This window comes from Aulonocara sp. 'chitande type north' Nkhata Bay, linkage group LG15 (assembly GCF_057382095.1).
Source record: "Aulonocara sp. 'chitande type north' Nkhata Bay isolate Kocher_YH1m ecotype deep benthic linkage group LG15, A_spYH_male_GT1.1, whole genome shotgun sequence".
Lineage (NCBI taxonomy): Eukaryota > Metazoa > Chordata > Actinopteri > Cichliformes > Cichlidae > Aulonocara > Aulonocara sp. 'chitande type north' Nkhata Bay.
In genome coordinates, this window is record NC_141358.1 from 8328872 (window position 1) to 8347307 (window position 18436).

Here is an 18436-nt window from a genome sequence, read left to right on the forward strand (position 1 = left end):
CTTTTTTCAAATAAAGTTGGCCACAGGTGACTTTTTTTTTTTTTTTTTTTCTTTTGGAAAATAACAATGAAATGTGCCATTACTCTTAAAAGCCTTATTCTTTCCATTTGCTGGCTTTGTAGCTTTGATGGAGCTCTAGATTGACTGCGTGTGACTGTGCAGTTCATTCGCATCTTGCTTTGGCAGGAATATCATGCCCGCAATCTTTAGTGAAATCATTATGTTGTCAAGTTTGTTGAGAGCTTTCTTAATTTGAAATCAATGAAATGGGCTCTATCCATTTTTGCGTATGGTGTGTAGTGGAAATAGCCCGCGTACCCGATGACTAAGATGAGCGTCTCAGTGGATGATGCTGGCATTCGCTGTTATGTTTATCATCAACGACACACATAAGGCAGAATTTTAACAGAAACAGGCATGCTCGATGTTCAGTGTCCTGGGTAAAGCTTGCAGTCAATGTTCTCGTAGCTACCATTTTGTTTTCATTCCAAATTGATTTGCCTTCCTCACAACCCGGTTTCTCTTTTTACCTTTTTCTCAGATCCAGATAGAGGATGTGGAGAATGAAGAAAAACGATACAGCCTTTTCCAGGAGCTGTTGGAAGCGGCGCAGAAGTGGGAAGACTTTCAGTTGCTCATTCTTCTCCTCCAAGCATGGCCACCTATGATGAAAGAGGAAGTGTAAGACAAACGTCCATCTTATTTCGTGTTAATGATTTAACAGTGATGATTTAACAGGACAGTGCTGTCATGGCTTCTATAAAGACTGATTATCAGTTTAAAAAAAAAGTTAAGTATTGTAAGTGTTTAAAAACAGCTGTGGAGTAGTGAAGACTTATATGCTGAACCTTATCTTTGACAGAGCCAGGCTAGCTGCGCATCCTTCCAGTAAACTATGTGAGCTCTGCTGTTGGCTCTTGTCTAAAGTTCAGTGGACTGAATATGAGACAGAGCAGAATTAACTGTCAGCAAGAAAAGAAAAAAGCCTCAAAGTATTTTTTTGAGCACATCTATTGTGGTTGTTACATACTTTTTAAATGTTTTTTAAGCGTTTTTATAGTTTTTAAGGCTGTATTCGTGTTTTGCAAAAATCTTGTATCTAATTTCTTTATATTTTTCTTCCTAGTTGCCAGACTTTCTTATGATTTTAATGTGGTCCTGAGCAGTATTTCTCTAGGTTTTCTGAAGTTCTTCAGAAAGTTTGGAGCTTTTCTTTGGATGTTGGCTCTTTATCCACACATTCTCAGTCCAGTCCATGCACCTGACAATTTTCAAAAGAATGTTTTTATTTTTTTAAATATATATATATATATATATATATATATATACATACATACATACCCAGGCACATGGGTCAATACATGAGCGGGACACAGAAAGGGATTGGCAAGAATACCAGAGGCGCAAAACACCAGCTACTGGTAGACAGAACAATCAGCCGAGACTGCAAGACCAGACTGACCAACCTGTGCACTGCCTGGATTGATTACAAGAAGGCCTATGACTCAATGCCCCACAGCTGGATACTGGAATGCCTAGAATTGTACAAGATCAATGGGACCCTAAGAGCCTTCATCAGGAACTCAATGGGGATGTGGCGTACAACACTAGAGGCTAACTCCAAGCCCATAGCACAAGTCACCATCAGGTGCGGGATCTACCAAGGAGATGCTCTGTCCCCACTGCTGTTCTGCATAGGCCTGAACCCCCTCAGTGAGATCATTAACAAGACTGGCTACGGATACCGGCTACGGATACCGACTACGGAACGAAGCAGTTGTCAGCCACCTCCTGTACATGGATGACATCAAGCTGTATGCCAAGAGTGAACGAGACATCGATTCACTGATCCACACTACCAGGCTATACAGCAATGACATTGGAATGTCGTTCGGACTGGAGAAGTGTAGCCGGATGGTAACAAAGAGAGGGAAGGTAGTCAGAAGGTAGTCAGAACTGAGGGGATTGAACTACCAGAAGGCAACATTGCAGACATAGAGGACAGTTACAAGTACTTGGGGATCCCGCAGGCAAATGGGAACCATGAAGAGGCCGCTAGAAAAGCTGCAACCACCAAGTACCTGCAGAGGGTCAGGCAAGTCCTGAGGAGTCAGCTGAATGGTAAGAACAAGATCCGGGCCATCAACACCTACGCCCTGCCCGTGATCAGGTACCCTGCTGGGGTAATAGGCTGGCCAAAGGAGGAGATAGAAGCCACTGACATAAAGACAAGAAAGCTCCTTACCATGCATGGAGGGTTTCACCCCAAGTCCAGCACCCTGAGGCTGTACGCTAAGCGGAAGGAAGGGGGCCGGGGACTGGTGAGTGTCAGCACCACAGTCCAGGATGAGACAACGAACATCCAAGAATACATTGGGAAGATGGCCCCAACTGACCGAGTGCTCAGTGAATACCTCAGGCAGCAGAAACCCAAGAAAGAGGAGGGAGACGAGGAACCATCATGGAAGGACAGGCCCCTGCACGGTATGTACCACCGGCAGATAGAGGAGGTGGCTGATATCCAGAAATCCTACCAGTGGCTGGACAAAGCTGGACTGAAAGACAGCACAGAGGCACTAATCATGGCAGCACAAGAACAAGCTCTGAGCACAAGATCCATAGAGGCTGGGGTCTATCACACCAGGCAAGACCCCAGGTGCAGGCTGTGTAAAGATGCCCCAGAGACAATCCAGCACATAACAGCAGGGTGCAAGATGCTAGCAGGCAAGGCATACATGGAATGCCATAACCAAGTGGCCGGCATAGTGTACAGGAACATCTGTGCCGAGTATAACCTGGAAGTCCCGAGGTCAAAATGGGAGATGCCCCCAAGGGTGGTGGAGAATGACCGAGCTAAGATCCTGTGGGACTTCCAGATACAGACGGACAAAATGGTGGTGGCTAACCAACCGGACATAGTGGTGGTAGACAAACAGAAGAAGACGGCCGTAGTGATCGATGTAGCGGTTCCGAATGACAGCAATATCAGGAAGAAGGAACACGAGAAGCTGGAGAAATACCAAGGGCTCAGAGAAGAGCTCGAGAGGATGTGGAGGGTGAAGGTAATGGTGGTCCCCGTGGTAATCGGAGCACTAGGTGCGGTGACTCCCAAGCTAGGCGAGTGGCTCCAGCAGATCCCGGGAACAACATCGGAGATCTCTGTCCAGAAGAGCGCAGTCCTGGGAACAGCTAAGATACTGCGCAGGACCCTCAAGCTCCCAGGCCTCTGGTAGAGGACCCGAGCTTGAAGGATAAACCGCCCGCAGGGGCGTGCTGGGTGTTTTTATATAGTTAAGCCATTTAACCTGCTGATCATTCAAGGGATGAACAGACAATCCAAAATTATCAACTGAAATTGTCTTTTATGTGTGAGCACATAACTGCACCTAATTCTCAATTTTCTAGTAAAATATAAAGAAGCAAGAAGTGAGTGGGTCGAGACTTTTGCACAGTACTGTGTGAAAGTTTATTTCCCCCTGTTTGTAATTATATCTGAAATATCACTATGTGCCCAGAAATACCAAAGAGGCAATTTCTAGGAAAATATTTTATAAATATAAAACATAAATATCCAATAATGCAGTGTATTAGTGTAGCATATAATGGTGCTGGGTGGAGTAACTCTTCCTTTTAAGTGTTTAAATATATGGTGCTTCATGGCAATACATACGTCTTTTCAATTTGTTCATCATTACTTGCTACATATTAAATAAGGTTGAGTTACCATGGTAACATGTCTCCAGAAGGCAATATGACTCTTAGGAAGGCACGTGAATGGACTAATTAGTGGAGTTATAATGTGTTGACAATAGTATTCATATTCCATACATGATGCGTGGTATGGGATTTCTCACAATGCCATGTTGTTAGCCTTATTATTCACACGTTCATATGTACTGAATTTAAACTCAAACATGTAAATATTTCATTGTCTGTGGTTTGGAGGTAGTAATTAAAATATCCCATTGATGCTGACTGTGTGGAGAATACTATTAGTGTCGCGGCTCATATGGTGTCAATTAATTTTCTCTCATTTTTGTCGCCTCTCTCTGCTGGTGCCCTCTCAGCATCTTCAGTGAATTTAAAGTTAAAAATATAAGTGCTGTTTCTCTGCTTTGGGTCAAAGCAGCCACTTAAAGTGAGTGATTCTGTGTGTTTTGTTGCTTCACAAACACCCATAGACACTTTTTAAAATGTAGTTTCTTTATTAGATTTGTTGCTTTGGGAAATGGGAACACATGAGGACACGGACATTTTAATGGGCAACTTCTATGGACTGCCTTTGCATTTTACTAAGAGCTGGCGGTGCCTTTTATCTCCTAGATGCTGTGTACATAGACTTTTAGACTCGGAAATCACAGAGCCTCGGGCTCTGTCCTTCTTGCACCAGCTGATGTCTTATGAGCCACAGTAAGGGTTGGCTATATTATCAATAAACCCTAATGATGTGATTGCTCTTCCCCTGCTCCATTGTTCTCAATTAAAAGCGAGCCGTTCTCTGAGGACCACAGAGACAAACTGGTTAATGTTCCTTGGATTTTATCCTTCCAGCTCAATCAAAGCAAGGTTCTTTTGCAGTAGTTGTAATACACTTGTGATAACTTGAAACTTTATTTATAAATGTGTGTATATTTTATAAGTGTGTGTAGGATCAGTCCAACTGCGCCTTCACAGTTAACTAAAAGTGAAAAACTAGTTCATGCATTTATTACTTCTCACATACAAGGTCTTAAATAATCAGGCCCCATCTTATCTTAATGACCTTGTAGTACCATATCACCCTATTAGAGCACTTCGCTCTCGCTCTGCAGGGCCACTTGTTGTTCCTAGAGTATTTAAAAGTAGAATGGGAGGGAGAGCCTTCAGTTTTCAGGCCCCTCTTCTGTGGAACCAGCTTCCAGTTTGGATTCAGGAGACAGACACTATCTCTACTTTCAAGATTAGGGTTAAAACTTTCCTTTTTGCTAAAGCATATAGTTAGGGCTGGACCTCCCTTAGTTATGCTGCAATAGACATAGGCTGCCGGGGGATTCCTATGATGCATTGAGTTTTTCCTTTCCAGTCACCTTTCTCACTCACTATGTATTAACAGACCTCTCTGCATTGAATCATATCTGTTATTAACCTCTGTCTCTCTTCCACAGCATGTCTTTTATCCTGTCTTCCTTCTCTCACCCCAACCGGTCGCAGCAGATGGCCGCCCCTCCCTGAGCCTGGTTCTGCCGGAGGTTTCTTCCTGTTAAAAGGGAGTTTTTCCTTCCCACTGTTGCCAAAGTGCTTGCTCATAGGGGGTCATATGATTTTTGGGTTTTTCTCTGTATCTATGAAGCGCCTTGAGATGACTTATGTTGTGATTTGGCGCTATATAAATAAAATTGAATTGAATTGAATTAAATCTATTGACTCAAGGTGCCAGTAGAGTAGCAGCAGGATTATAGTATCACATTAGTGACACAGCCTTATATACAGTGACAAATGTAAGCGCATAAGTAGCATGCTTAATACTTTAGTTTAAAAGTAAAAATAAGTAAAGTAACCAGGATGCTTTATCTTGGATAGAGCTTTTATACAGGTTGTTTATGTCATGGTCCTGGGTGAGTGACCCAGTGTTTTGTAGCTGTTTCATTTCATTTCTTGATTATTTGGTATTTAGGGTTGTCACTGTTAATATTTTTGGTTCTGTTCTAGTAATTCTTTTTCTCAGTTTTTGTATTTTGAGCTCCTTCTGTTCTGTGTGACTGTGCCTGCCCTGGTCCCACGTCTCCGTGTTTCCTCCCTGTTGCCATGTCTGATGTCTTAGTGTTAAGCTTGTGTCTGTGCATACCTGTTATATTTCCTGTTTTACTTTGAAGGTCCTTGTCTTATGTGAATGTGTCTGGCTTTGCTTCCCTAGTCTCGTTAGCCCTGATTTCTCCCAGCTGTGTTTCCCTCCTGTCTCCTATTCCCTGATTACTCCACTGTGTATATAAGCCCTGTGTTTTCTTCTGCTTGCTGCTGCTTCGTCTGTGTTGTCTCCCCCAAGTTTCTCTGTGTTGTCTCCCTGTGTAACCTCTGTGAGTTTCTCCTTCTGTGCATTCAGGTTTCAGTTCAGTTTCATTAGTTTTCCCAGTTTAGAGTTTCCTTAGTTTCTGCATATGTCATCTCCGCTCCTGTTGTGTTCTCCACTCAGCTCGCTCTCATCACAACCTCGGCCTGCATTTGGGTCCTTACCTCACCTCCACACAGCTTGCCTCGTCAGCCATGACAGTTTATAGCCCTCATTTTCTCCATGTAACGACATCAGTCATTTCCATTCAGCATTTGCTCCTTCTATCATATAAAATGCAGCTAACACGTGCTCCAGCGATACTCAGCTTGGTCCATTTTTGACTTCTGGGCTGCTAGTATTAATGCTTCACGTGCCTTCATAACCTGGTTGTACCCAACAGTTTGTTTTTGCCTCAACTAGTAAAACGAACTTGATGTTTTTAGCTGTAAAGCGAGCAGTTTTCTTGCATATTGTACAAGTGTTGCCTAAGCATTCTACTTTAGAGGTTGTTGAAGTAGCTCCCTTTTTACTAAATCATCATTGGAGGCTGACACGGCTCTCACTCTTAAACATGCTTGTCTTGTTGTTGTGCTCGCACGGCGAAGCTATATCATTAATATTTTAATATGAAACAATTTAATTACACAAAAAATTTATACCGGTATCACGCACGCTACGATATGGTCAGTCTTCAGTTTAAACTTGGGAAGTGTCATAACCCCAGTTATGACAAATGTTTCAGCGAAATAAGAGTAAAAGCTTTCATTTCCACCACAGCTGGAGGACTGTGGAAATTAGGCACGTAAGCCCATTGTTGTTCAAGATTGAATGGATCCAGTGAATTAATTCAGATGTTTGATGATTATCTGTTTATGCTCAGTCGCGTTAAAAACAAGCGGCAGGTTAAGCACTAGAAGAGATTAGGGGTTTGTTCAACTCTGCTGCTTCAAGGTCACCCCAATTTCCAATGAAACTCCACTGCTTTTGTGAGCCTGATAGCTACAGTCGGACCTCTGGGACAGTCAGCTATAATCATTTGTTTTAACCACAGACTGTTTTATCTGTTGTCTTGTTGCATCTGTCTTGTACATTCAAATGTGAGCGTAAAATCAGCCTGTACATATGTCTTTTTGTTTTTTCTCATTTGTTTTGGCATCCATACTTTGTTAATTTGCTACAACATGAATAAACAGCAACTGCGCTGTAATGTACTTACTCCAAGCCCGAAATTCTGCTCAGAGCCACATCTGCTCTGCATATTTTGTTCTTTCTTTCTTTTTGGTGCAGTGATGGCTACACGTGGAGCTCATAATTTGGAACACAAAACTCAGAATAGCTTAACCTTCAAACGCCTCATTTTAGATGCTGACTGCATGAGGACTTTATCTCTGTGCAGAACACATGGTTAACCTTAACTACTCGTCTGACTCAGCACTTAATCCTGGTCGGGATGGAAGTGTGCCATGGTGTGTGTGTGTGTGTGTGTGTGTGTGTGTGTGTGTGCCAGTATGAGGATTTGCTTCAGTGAGACCATAAGAGGCTGTTTTGGGAGCCATACTGAGTGTTGCATCTGAAAAGCTTCTCCTTTAGTCTGTCCGCATAAACTGAGTCATGATTCAAAGCACGAATGGAGGCTGGCTGTGACTCACACTGCACCCTTTGACAGATTTGGCGAGCACACAGACGCTCAAAAAGTCGCATGCAGCAGTACCTTCCTGTCCCCTGGAAAAGCACAGGAAGCAGTAGCGTGCCAGCAGCACAAGCGGATTCTGTTTGTTCCCATGGCCGTATCATCCAAAGGTGAAGCAGCTCGTCTGGACAAGACACCCCGGAAGTGGGATGGAGAGCTGCCTCTTCAGCTAACAGACAGACACAGGAGCCCTGCTGTTCTCCCTGCTGTCTCTTTATCGCGCTCTGTCTCTTTATTTTGACGGGCCTTTCCATCGTTCGCTGACACTCGGTTCTTTTGCAGAGATGCTCACACACTCACAAGCCTACTTAAGAAAATGCTTAACCTCCTAATCTGACTCTAGAGTTTCTGCTTCCCATCATACGACCAAAGATCGGTCCGAATGCAAAACATTATCATTTGATACAAAGCGCATATTCATATCAGATTCCTCATGATCTCCTCTTCCTTTGCTCTCCCCTCAATATTTAATGCACTGCTTGTCATTTTAATCACATACACAACTTCCAGCAGCACTGGCGTGTCAACATGTATTTTCGAAGCACTCGAAGTGCCTCTACTTTTCTAACAAGTTCAGAATTTATTTATTTTTCTCCATACATTGTATTAATATTTACAACCTCACCAGGACTCAGAAATGTGCTTTGATTCCCCTCGTGTAGCCTGATGCAGATATAATGAGGCTTTGGTTTTGCATTAGACTACAACCTCCGCAGCCACTAAAATTAATAACTGTTGGCAGTTACAGAGGCACTAATATGACTCTGTGCCATGCTAAGGGTAATAGTAATAAAATTAATTACTTCAACAGGGTCAATGCATCAGTCGTGGCATATTTAAACCGATAATGAGTTGTTCCATGGTTTTTGATTTTCGTCTTCCATGCCCCCGTGTATTGATAAAGATCCATGAAGGTTACACCGGTGTTTGCCGGCTTTGGCTGAGGGCGCGCATGTGCTCTAGAGGTGCTAGCAAAGGTCTTAAGAGCTAATGAAAGATTGTGTAAATAGTGTGTCACTGGCATTAACACAGAGGTGAGGGAAAATATAGCGTGCAGGTGTTTAATATTAATTGCACGAGAATATGTACTTAGATGTTAGTGTTGGAATGAATTTGTTTAACTTTAGGCTTCTTGATCACCTTCTCTGCTTTCTTAACAGCCTGAGATTTGAATGGAAGTTGATGCTGTTATTTTTGCGCATTTTTGTACACTTTGGTGTATACGCAGTGATCATCTGCCAGTTGCTGTCTCACAGTATTACCATTTGGTCACATGGGGGTATGTACATAGGAATGGATGAAAAGCATTAGAGTAATTTTACATGTTGCACTTTTGTTCTTTTCCAACTTTTCTTGACATAAAGACACCATCAAAGGCAGCTGTTTTCCCTGTGTACTGTTTACCAGTGCATTTCCTCTTTATGTCAATCAGAGAGGACAAAGAAGCTCAACACAACTCTACACACAGACACACATTTGTAAGTCTTTGTTTCTCTCTTGTCTGCAGGGCAGAGTCAGAGCATAACCCCTGGGTGGTGCTAACCTCAGCCTTACTGACCCGCTGCAAGGGATCAGAGGTCAAAACAGACCTGGGTCAGCAGGTTGTCACCATGGTGAGATCTCTCTATAACAGCAAACACAAGCTCCCTGTGCAGGTAATCAGATAATACTCTGTATTTTTTGTTTGTGAACGTCTAGCCTTTTCTTTGTTGCAGTAAACTTGAAAGTGTGTTAAAGCAGTAAATCTTTATTTATTTCAGCAAAATTAAATTGATATGGAAATACATTCACCAAAGTACTGCATAAGAGTCCTCTTACTCACCTGTACCACCAGGCCAAAGCAATGGTTTTGACTCGATCAGTGTTAACCCCGCCCCCTGAGTTTGATGGGTGAGGCTGACAGATAAAATTATTTCATGATGAGAGCCAGGCGCCAGGACTGCCAAAATGAAATAAATAAATATATCATTAAATAATTAATTAAATGTGTCAATAATTAATTAATTAAATGTGTCAATAATTAATTAATTAAATGTGTCAATAATTAATTAAAATGTGAAATACGTAAATAATTAATTAAATGTGTCAATAATTAATTAATTACATATATCATAACTATTTATTTAATTAATTAATTCCAATTTTAATTAATTATTTAATGGTGTATTTAATTAATTCATTATGGCAGTCCTGGCGTTCCATACTAATGAACCCCATTACCATCTTTTGAACTGCCAGATACAAAACCAGCCGTTCTCTGTTTCAGTCCAGAGGATGCAGGTTTATTTTTGCACTTGTGGTAAACTGATAAACTGTGTTCACTGGTTTTAAAAAGAGTTTGTGACCCCAAGCAGTGATTTCCATTACAGAATCTGTTTTTAGTGCAGTGCTGCCCGAGGGGCCCAAAATATCGGTTTCATAATTGGTTTTCAGCCTTTGGGTACAGAGATTTCTCTGGATTCTCTGAATCTTTTAATCACAATGTGTACAGCACCTTCAGTAATAGCACTATCAAGCTATTTTCAAGAATTATTATTCTAATTATTTTTAAATTATTTGTATTTTTTTTCTTTCACAGAGTAGGTAACTCCTCCACATCTTTAAATCTCAAAGATTTGAATGTGTGTGGGATGTTTTTTATACTCAGTCGCGTCACTTACTTGTTTCTAATTAACCTAATTAGTCGTGAGCGCCTCTGCCCTGTCTTTTTAAAATGGATTTATCTAATTATTTACTTAAGCAGTACACAAGTTTTCCAATTGACTGTTATCCATAGTTTTTTTAAAACATATTTCTGGCATCAAATTCAACATGAATCAATTTTTTTTTTTTAGTTGTGTGTTCAGGTTTTTAACATTTGACGTGTCGTCTTTGTTATATTTTTACGTTTTGGGTTTTAAGTGTTTGCCAATTATTTCATGAAGCTGTTTTGTTGTTGTTTATTTACAATTCATAGTGCTCTGGGTTGTATGGGCATTTGTATTCCACTTTATGCTCCTACATTACTTCATGTGCTGTTGTGTTTAATTTATATGTAAAAGTATTCCAGTGATAGAAGATGAGCACTAACATGGGACTCTGAAAGGTGCATGATCTTTGTTTTCATCACTTACTATTTTAAAATTAGTATGGCTCCTAAACATCAGTTCATCTTTTGTCACCATTATTATATTTAGCTTGTTCACGCTCAGTAGAAACACGCTGCAGTGCCATCATTTTAACCAATATCTAAATACAGGAGGCTAAAGGTATTAAGCATGTAACCCACAGCAATGTGTTAGCATCAGCTCAGTGCTCTCTGCAGTGTACTATATGCACTAGCCTCCCATTGATATCTAACAGCTCCTAATGCTATTCATGCCCTGCTGAGCACCATGCAACTGCTAAGCCAAATGCCATTCTGTATGTCTAGGGCCTCTGCATAAAATGAAAATAACAGCAAAAGAAAATTCATTTTTTATTTAATGCCAGCAACACCTTTCGCTCCAGTTAAACAAGGGCATGTTTACCACTGCGTTGCATCATCTTTTCTTTTAATAACACATAAAAAGCATTTGGAAACTGAGGATACTATTGTAGTGTTGAAAGTGAACTTTTTTGCTCCCATTCTTGCTTGCTGTGGGAGTTCTCTTCTTAACAGATCAGGCTTCTTTTGTCATATTATTTTTATTCAGCTTCAAAGTGTGCCAAATGTTGTCAGTGCTTGAAAGACCTGGATTGCAGACAGGCCATTTCAGCACTTGCGGCTTTTTGAATTCACAGCTGCAGAAGTATGTATGGGAGTGTCTTGCTGAAACAAGCAAGAACATCTGAAAGGCAGTATATGTAGACGGTACAGCAACATCAACCCTCCTACTGACGTATTTCACATACACAGACTAATTGCTGTAACCTTAAGAATAATTTACTGCAAGAAGCAAATATAATTGCAAAGCAATATCAGTTATGTAATTATTATTGGTAGCACTTTCTATTAAAGCTCAATAATAAAGGGGTAATAGTAGTGTAATAAGTGGGAAACAAGCTTGTAGCATGGTAAGTTATTATTATACAATTACCAAAGTAATAACCATGTAATATCCAAGTAATATATGGTAGTAACAGTGGTTACAGTTGAGTAATATTACCCTGAAATGTATGTAATTGGATAATAAGGGCCCCAAAACTGGGCGTAACAATGTCGAAATAGAGCTTGGTAATAAAGTGGTAATAGCAGGGTAACAAGGAAGAAACAAGAACGTAATAATGTGTCAATTTCAAAGTTATTACCAATCAATTACATGTGGTAGTTTCTGTGTAAAAAGCACAAAACAGACAGAAATAATAAATAAAAAGAAACAAAGAAAACCAGAAAACCCATACTCAAATATGATGAAACCAATCAGGGTAATTTTGAACCCCACAGAAAATAACTGAAGTAAACACAGATCCAGGCAGCGTGTCCCGAGTTTACCCCGCAGTTTTCTATACATGTTCAAAAGATCTCACCTGGGAGGCGCCCAGGAGGCATCTTGGTCAGATACCCAAACCACCTCAGCTGACTCCTTTTGATGTGTAGGAGTAGCTCCTCCAATGCTCCTTGCCCTGTCTCCAGGGCTGAGCACGAACACGCTTCACAGTAAACTCATTTCTGCCACTTGTATCTGTCATTTTATTCTTTTAGTCAATACACAGAGCTCCCGACAAACCGTAGGGTGAGGGTAGGAGCGTAGATCGACCAGTAAATCGACGGCTTCGCTTTCACGCTCTGCTCCCTCTTCACCACAACAGTGTCCTTATCACTGCCGAGACCAATCTGTCTGTCAATCCCACTCTCACTCCTTAACATTTTTAAAAAGCACTTATCAAAGGACAAATGGAAAACAATGGTGTGGCGTCATTAGGAACAAATTGAGTGGCAAAAGTCAAAAACTTGGACCCACCTATAAGGTTTAACAAAAACTATCCCTCTGGGGCACGCATGGACCCAGAGGGTCAGTAGGATGAGACTTTAATGGTGCCTTCACAGATATTAAAGTTAGCCATACCATAAGCACTAATGAACCCCATTACCATCTTTTGAACTGCCAGATACAAAACCAGCCGTTCTCTGTTTCAGTCCAGAGGATGCAGGTTTATTTTTGCACTTGTGGTAAACTGATAAACTGTGTTCACTGGTTTTAAAAAGAGTTTGTGACCCCAAGCAGTGATTTCCATTACAGAATCTGTTTTTAGTGCAGTGCTGCCCGAGGGGCCCAAAATATCGGTTTCATAATTGGTTTTCAGCCTTTGGGTACAGAGATTTCTCTGGATTCTCTGAATCTTTTAATCACAATGTGTACAGCACCTTCAGTAATAGCACTATCAAGCTATTTTCAAGAATTATTATTCTAATTATTTTTAAATTATTTGTATTTTTTTTCTTTCACAGAGTAGGTAACTCCTCCACATCTTTAAATCTCAAAGATTTGAATGTGTGTGGGATGTTTTTTATACTCAGTCGCGTCACTTACTTGTTTCTAATTAACCTAATTAGTCGTGAGCGCCTCTGCCCTGTCTTTTTAAAATGGATTTATCTAATTATTTACTTAAGCAGTACACAAGTTTTCCAATTGACTGTTATCCATAGTTTTTTTAAAACATATTTCTGGCATCAAATTCAACATGAATCAATTTTTTTTTTTTAGTTGTGTGTTCAGGTTTTTAACATTTGACGTGTCGTCTTTGTTATATTTTTACGTTTTGGGTTTTAAGTGTTTGCCAATTATTTCATGAAGCTGTTTTGTTGTTGTTTATTTACAATTCATAGTGCTCTGGGTTGTATGGGCATTTGTATTCCACTTTATGCTCCTACATTACTTCATGTGCTGTTGTGTTTAATTTATATGTAAAAGTATTCCAGTGATAGAAGATAAGCACTAACATGGGACTCTGAAAGGTGCATGATCTTTGTTTTCATCACTTACTATTTTAAAATTAGTATGGCTCCTAAACATCAGTTCATCTTTTGTCACCATTATTATATTTAGCTTGTTCACGCTCAGTAGAAACACGCTGCAGTGCCATCATTTTAACCAATATCTAAATACAGGAGGCTAAAGGTATTAAGCATGTAACCCACAGCAATGTGTTAGCATCAGCTCAGTGCTCTCTGCAGTGTACTATATGCACTAGCCTCCCATTGATATCTAACAGCTCCTAATGCTATTCATGCCCTGCTGAGCACCATGCAACTGCTAAGCCAAATGCCATTCTGTATGTCTAGGGCCAGCTGACTGTGATATTAGTTTAGCACTAATGCTATTCAGTGTGAATAGGCTAGTGTCTGCCAGCCTGTCTAATATTAGTGTGGGATGGGGCGTGGGAGGTGGGGGAGGCCTTTTACTCTGTTCTGAGCAGCTTTAATTTGAATCTGCTGGAATGAAACCGGCAGAGCATGGGGGAGTCAGATTGCATTGTGATATCCGTACATTACTGGATGGGACTGTGTGTCTGGCGTGTGCATGTGTTTGTGTGTAAACCTTTTTAAAAGTATTAGGTGCCTCTACATTATATGCACATCGATTAACCTTCACTGTTCTCTCTGTTTCTGCTTCCCTCTTTTCTTCTCCCTTCCTCATTTTGACTCTGTCCCCTGATTGCCTTGTGCTATTCTCATCTCTGCCTTCGCTTTTGTCGTTCACCCTCTGCCTTTCATCCATTCATTTGCACATTTATCAATTCATCTTACCCCCTCCCAAATCTGTCTTTCTCTCTCTTTTTTTTCAGTGTATTAGACACATAGCTACCCTGCTGCTCCAAAATCAGCCAAGCCTCCTGCAGCCGGCACTGAAACTGATGTCTGAAAGCAGTGACGAGCAACTGCTTCAGCTGACTCTTGATCAGATCAACGGCATGAGCACAGTAAGTGTCATTGTAATAGTCTGGAGAGTTTGTGTTCAAATGGAGACACAAAGGAGTTTGCTTTATGAACTGCAGATTGGCTGGTGACATTTTTGTTGTCACTTATCCTTTAAAATTGTAAAATGTAAAAAGAAAAAGTGCTTCACGGCTTCCTGGAGCTCAAGGAGGTGTTCCAGATTTCTTTTCTTCTTTTTAATCAACTGTTAACCCTTTAAAGCCAAGCATATCATAATTGATGCATGTGGTTTTGAGACTTCTACATAATCAGTGTGACTTTTTTTTACCCTCAAAAAATGATATAATTTGCATGACACATTTTCAATGACTAAATTGCAAAAATATGGCTAATGTAGCGAATGTGATACAAATTAAAACTCATATATGCAGATTAAAGTTTGATATATTTTCATATATATTTTGTCTAAAGGTTCAATGTTGTGGAAGTTTCCATTCAATAAAGCCTGCAGACAAACGGTGAGCGATCGCTAACATCTTTTAATCAAAACAAGAACAAAAACCCAAGCTTGGTGAGAGAAGCCATCGCTGGGGCAGTCGATCAGTCTCTCCTGGCATGGCCCTGGGTTTAAATACTTCCTACAGGAACAAAAGGCTGTACACAGCTGTTTTCACACCTTTGGTCTTCCCCCAAAGAAAGTTCATACTCCCTTGCAATGTCTTACATTGGTTGAAGAGACAAAAGGCACTTCCCCCCACCCTGGGTTCTTTGTGTGTGAATGCTTCCCCCAAACTTCCTGAGATACAATCACCCGGCTGTTCAATGGCATGAATAAGGTGTGTGACATTGAGACATGCTTAAACCCAGTGGCACCAAAGCATTATACAATAAAATAATATGAATAATACATAAATGAAAGAAATTCCTCTACATTCAACAAACACTCCAATATCAAAAAATTAAAGATTTCTGGCAGTTATTTCATGGTTTAGGTTTTAAAAGGTTAAAACCCAAAAGTTTTCAGTGTGTAGTAATGGTGAAGAGCTCAAACTGTCTTAGCCCTGTCTGCCTAATAAATGGCTTAAAAAAGGCATCTAAATATCAAATTAGGTTAATGCGTAATATGAATTATTTGTTTATTAACCTTTATGGCTTGCGCTTTAGAAAAAAAACTAGTGTTACCCATTGTGTTTTTGGAGCCTTAAGGTTTGCCTTTTGACCAAAAAAGTGTGACTGACTGAGAATCCAGAGACACTGCATGCTGAAAAGAAGATAATGGAAAAAGGTCTGGTCTGTTGTCTGAACATCCTCTTTCCCACAGTTTAAATTAAGTTCTGCTAAATAATTTCAACATCCTTACAAACCCAATTTCTCTACTTGCCAACTTGTCCTCTAGTTTTGGGAGGCCACCGTCAGATAAGAGCATAATCGTTCAAGACTGCGCAGGTCGCTCTCCACTGTTTCTTCAATCAGATAAGCAATTGTCACAAAGTGGGCTTCTCAGACCCAGCAGACCTTCTCTTTGTTCCTGGATCAGATAAGAGAAAGCCACACTATTAACTGACAGAGCCTCCATTAAATCAAACGATCAAGCTGCTATATTGGAACACCTGCTCTTAAACCTCAGTGAATAAGACAGCGGAACTGAGGAAAGTTAGGGTTGCTGGAAGTGGTGAGAGAAAGGATTTGTGATTTAGATGTGGGAAGAGAAAGTCAAATGGAGCAGGAACGGGTGTCGAGACAGAGAAATGGGATGAGAATGGAAATTACAAGGACAGCAAATGTATAAATTGTAACGTTGAAAAGGGACCCGGGCTACAGTAGATAGCACGCGGGAAAGACAGAAAAGATAAATCAGGTAGAGTTAGAGAAGGGATATATGAATGGAGGAAGACTGGTGGCGTGTCGCTGCTTTGAGAAATAATCTTACGTCTGCCAAGTAAAAGCTGAATGAACGGGGGCATGTTCGGAGCGGCACAGAACAGTGTTCATCTAGAGATAACATCATCACAGACACAGAAAAATTATCTTACATCTAATACATCTGATAGTGTGTTGGCTCCACGCTGCTCGCTGCTCATTGTCTGCATGTGCCTAGTGCCTTTGTGCATCCCTTCAAGTGTGTGAGTATTTCTGTGTGTGTGTGTATGTAGGACTTGTTTTGATTTCTACATGTTTTCAAGTGCATTGCTTCTGATTACTTAAACTTGCTTTGAAGGTTGTGTTCACACAAATGCTATTGCAAAAAACAGAATTTTGCAAAAAGGACGTTGTGTGCAAGTCTAGTATGTTTAGGCTTTGGGCATAATGAAACAATCAGTCTGATTCAGTACCAGCGCTCCTCATTGACTGTATTTAAAATCTTAACTCGAAACTCATAATTTCCATTAGGTTACAGTAATTGAATAAACGAACTTAAGCTCTCGTGTGACATCGTGCACACGCTGAGAGCTGCCCACCATATTGGACGTGATACGACCAGCAGTTGTAAGGAAAAAATGTTTATTCTCAACTGGTCAGTGCTAGCTGTCATGAGGTTAAGGAAGTGGAGGCTGTACATTAATCAGAAGGTCAGTGGTTTGAATCTTAATGTTGAGGCAGTCTTGGGCAAAATACTTGTGCGTGTGCGTGTGTGTGTGTGTGTGTGTGTGTGTGTGTGTGTGTGTGTGTGTGTGTGTGTGTGTGTGTGTGTGTGTGTGTGATTTGAGCTAAAAAGCACTTAGGCTTAGAATAACGTGCTTGTATAAATGAGACATGTAGTACAGGGCGCTTTTAGTGCTCAAGTTGTGTAGAAAAGCACTACATAAGTACCAATCCATTCAGAAACTACTGATTTAACTAAGTGAATCACTGTAAAGCTTAAATTATTTGCAAATTCAAAACTTTCTGAGCATGAAGTGTTTCCTTCGTTTAATGGGGAGAAAAATCTCACATAAAGTACTGCAAATAGTTTCTATCCATGCAGATAGATTTGCTTTTGATCTGCCAAGGGTTTAAAATATCCAGCTATACAGCAAAATATTCAACATTTTGGTTTTGGTGTATCTTTTTAAAACATCTGAAAAGTTACTTGTAAAAATGCAACTTGGGCCTTCAGAAGGAATTATCTTTGTAATCTACATTATCCTTGTAACATGCTGTTAACAGTTTTTAAATGCTTGCTTGTTTAATGCCAAGAAGTTCCAATAACATTTATTAGGTTTGTGAATAATTCATAGTGACCGGAAAATATATATTACTGGAGCTGAAGCACAGCAGGGTTAAATTGTAAACTGTCCACATGGTTAGTTACCACAGCGTGAGCTTTTTCATTTAATTTGATTGTTAGCAAGTGCAAGATTGAATGTTGGCACTGGCCGTCTCCAGCGGACGTCCTCCCTTTACACTTCAGGATATTGCAGAGCAACTCTGCATCGACACTCTGAGCCTGTGGGAGAAATTACAACACCTGCAAAGTTTGGGGGGAAAAAAAAGTAAAGTCTGCATGTCGGCAATGATGATTCTCAAAATGAAAGTTGGGTCAGCTCATTAGGTGATGTTTGCCTTCTGCACAAGCCTGAGGTCCACAAGGAAGCTGGAAATTGCAGATGCACACAGGGATCAATCCAAAAACACTGCAGCAACAGAGGAAGCTGTTCATGCACAAGAACTCGAAGGGGACGTTGGTTAAAATTGAACTGGTGATGGTTCTTGGACTCAAGGAAATTTTTGACCACACCTTGTAAAGTTCATGTTGATCCACTTCTAAACGTGATGGCTTACACATACTGTTTCTATTTTAGCAGCTCTACAAATAGCCAGAACTTATCAGGAGTTACTGTGCAGCTGCTGTTAGCAGATCAGTATCTCAGGAGGAACAGAAATAATTGATTTTGATCAA

At 40.5% G+C, this 18436-nt stretch overlaps 1 protein-coding gene across 1 annotated transcript in view; it reads left to right on the top strand.

Moving 5' to 3' along the window:
• nbas (NBAS subunit of NRZ tethering complex) overlaps positions 1–18436 on the top strand; it is a 182729-nt gene that overhangs the window by 155038 nt on the left and 9255 nt on the right. The window contains exons 50-52 of the mRNA XM_086263811.1: positions 542–681; positions 9226–9373; positions 14466–14600. Coding sequence (XP_086119937.1) covers positions 542–681; positions 9226–9373; positions 14466–14600 — 423 coding nt within the window. The remainder of the gene's footprint in view (positions 1–541; positions 682–9225; positions 9374–14465; positions 14601–18436) is intronic.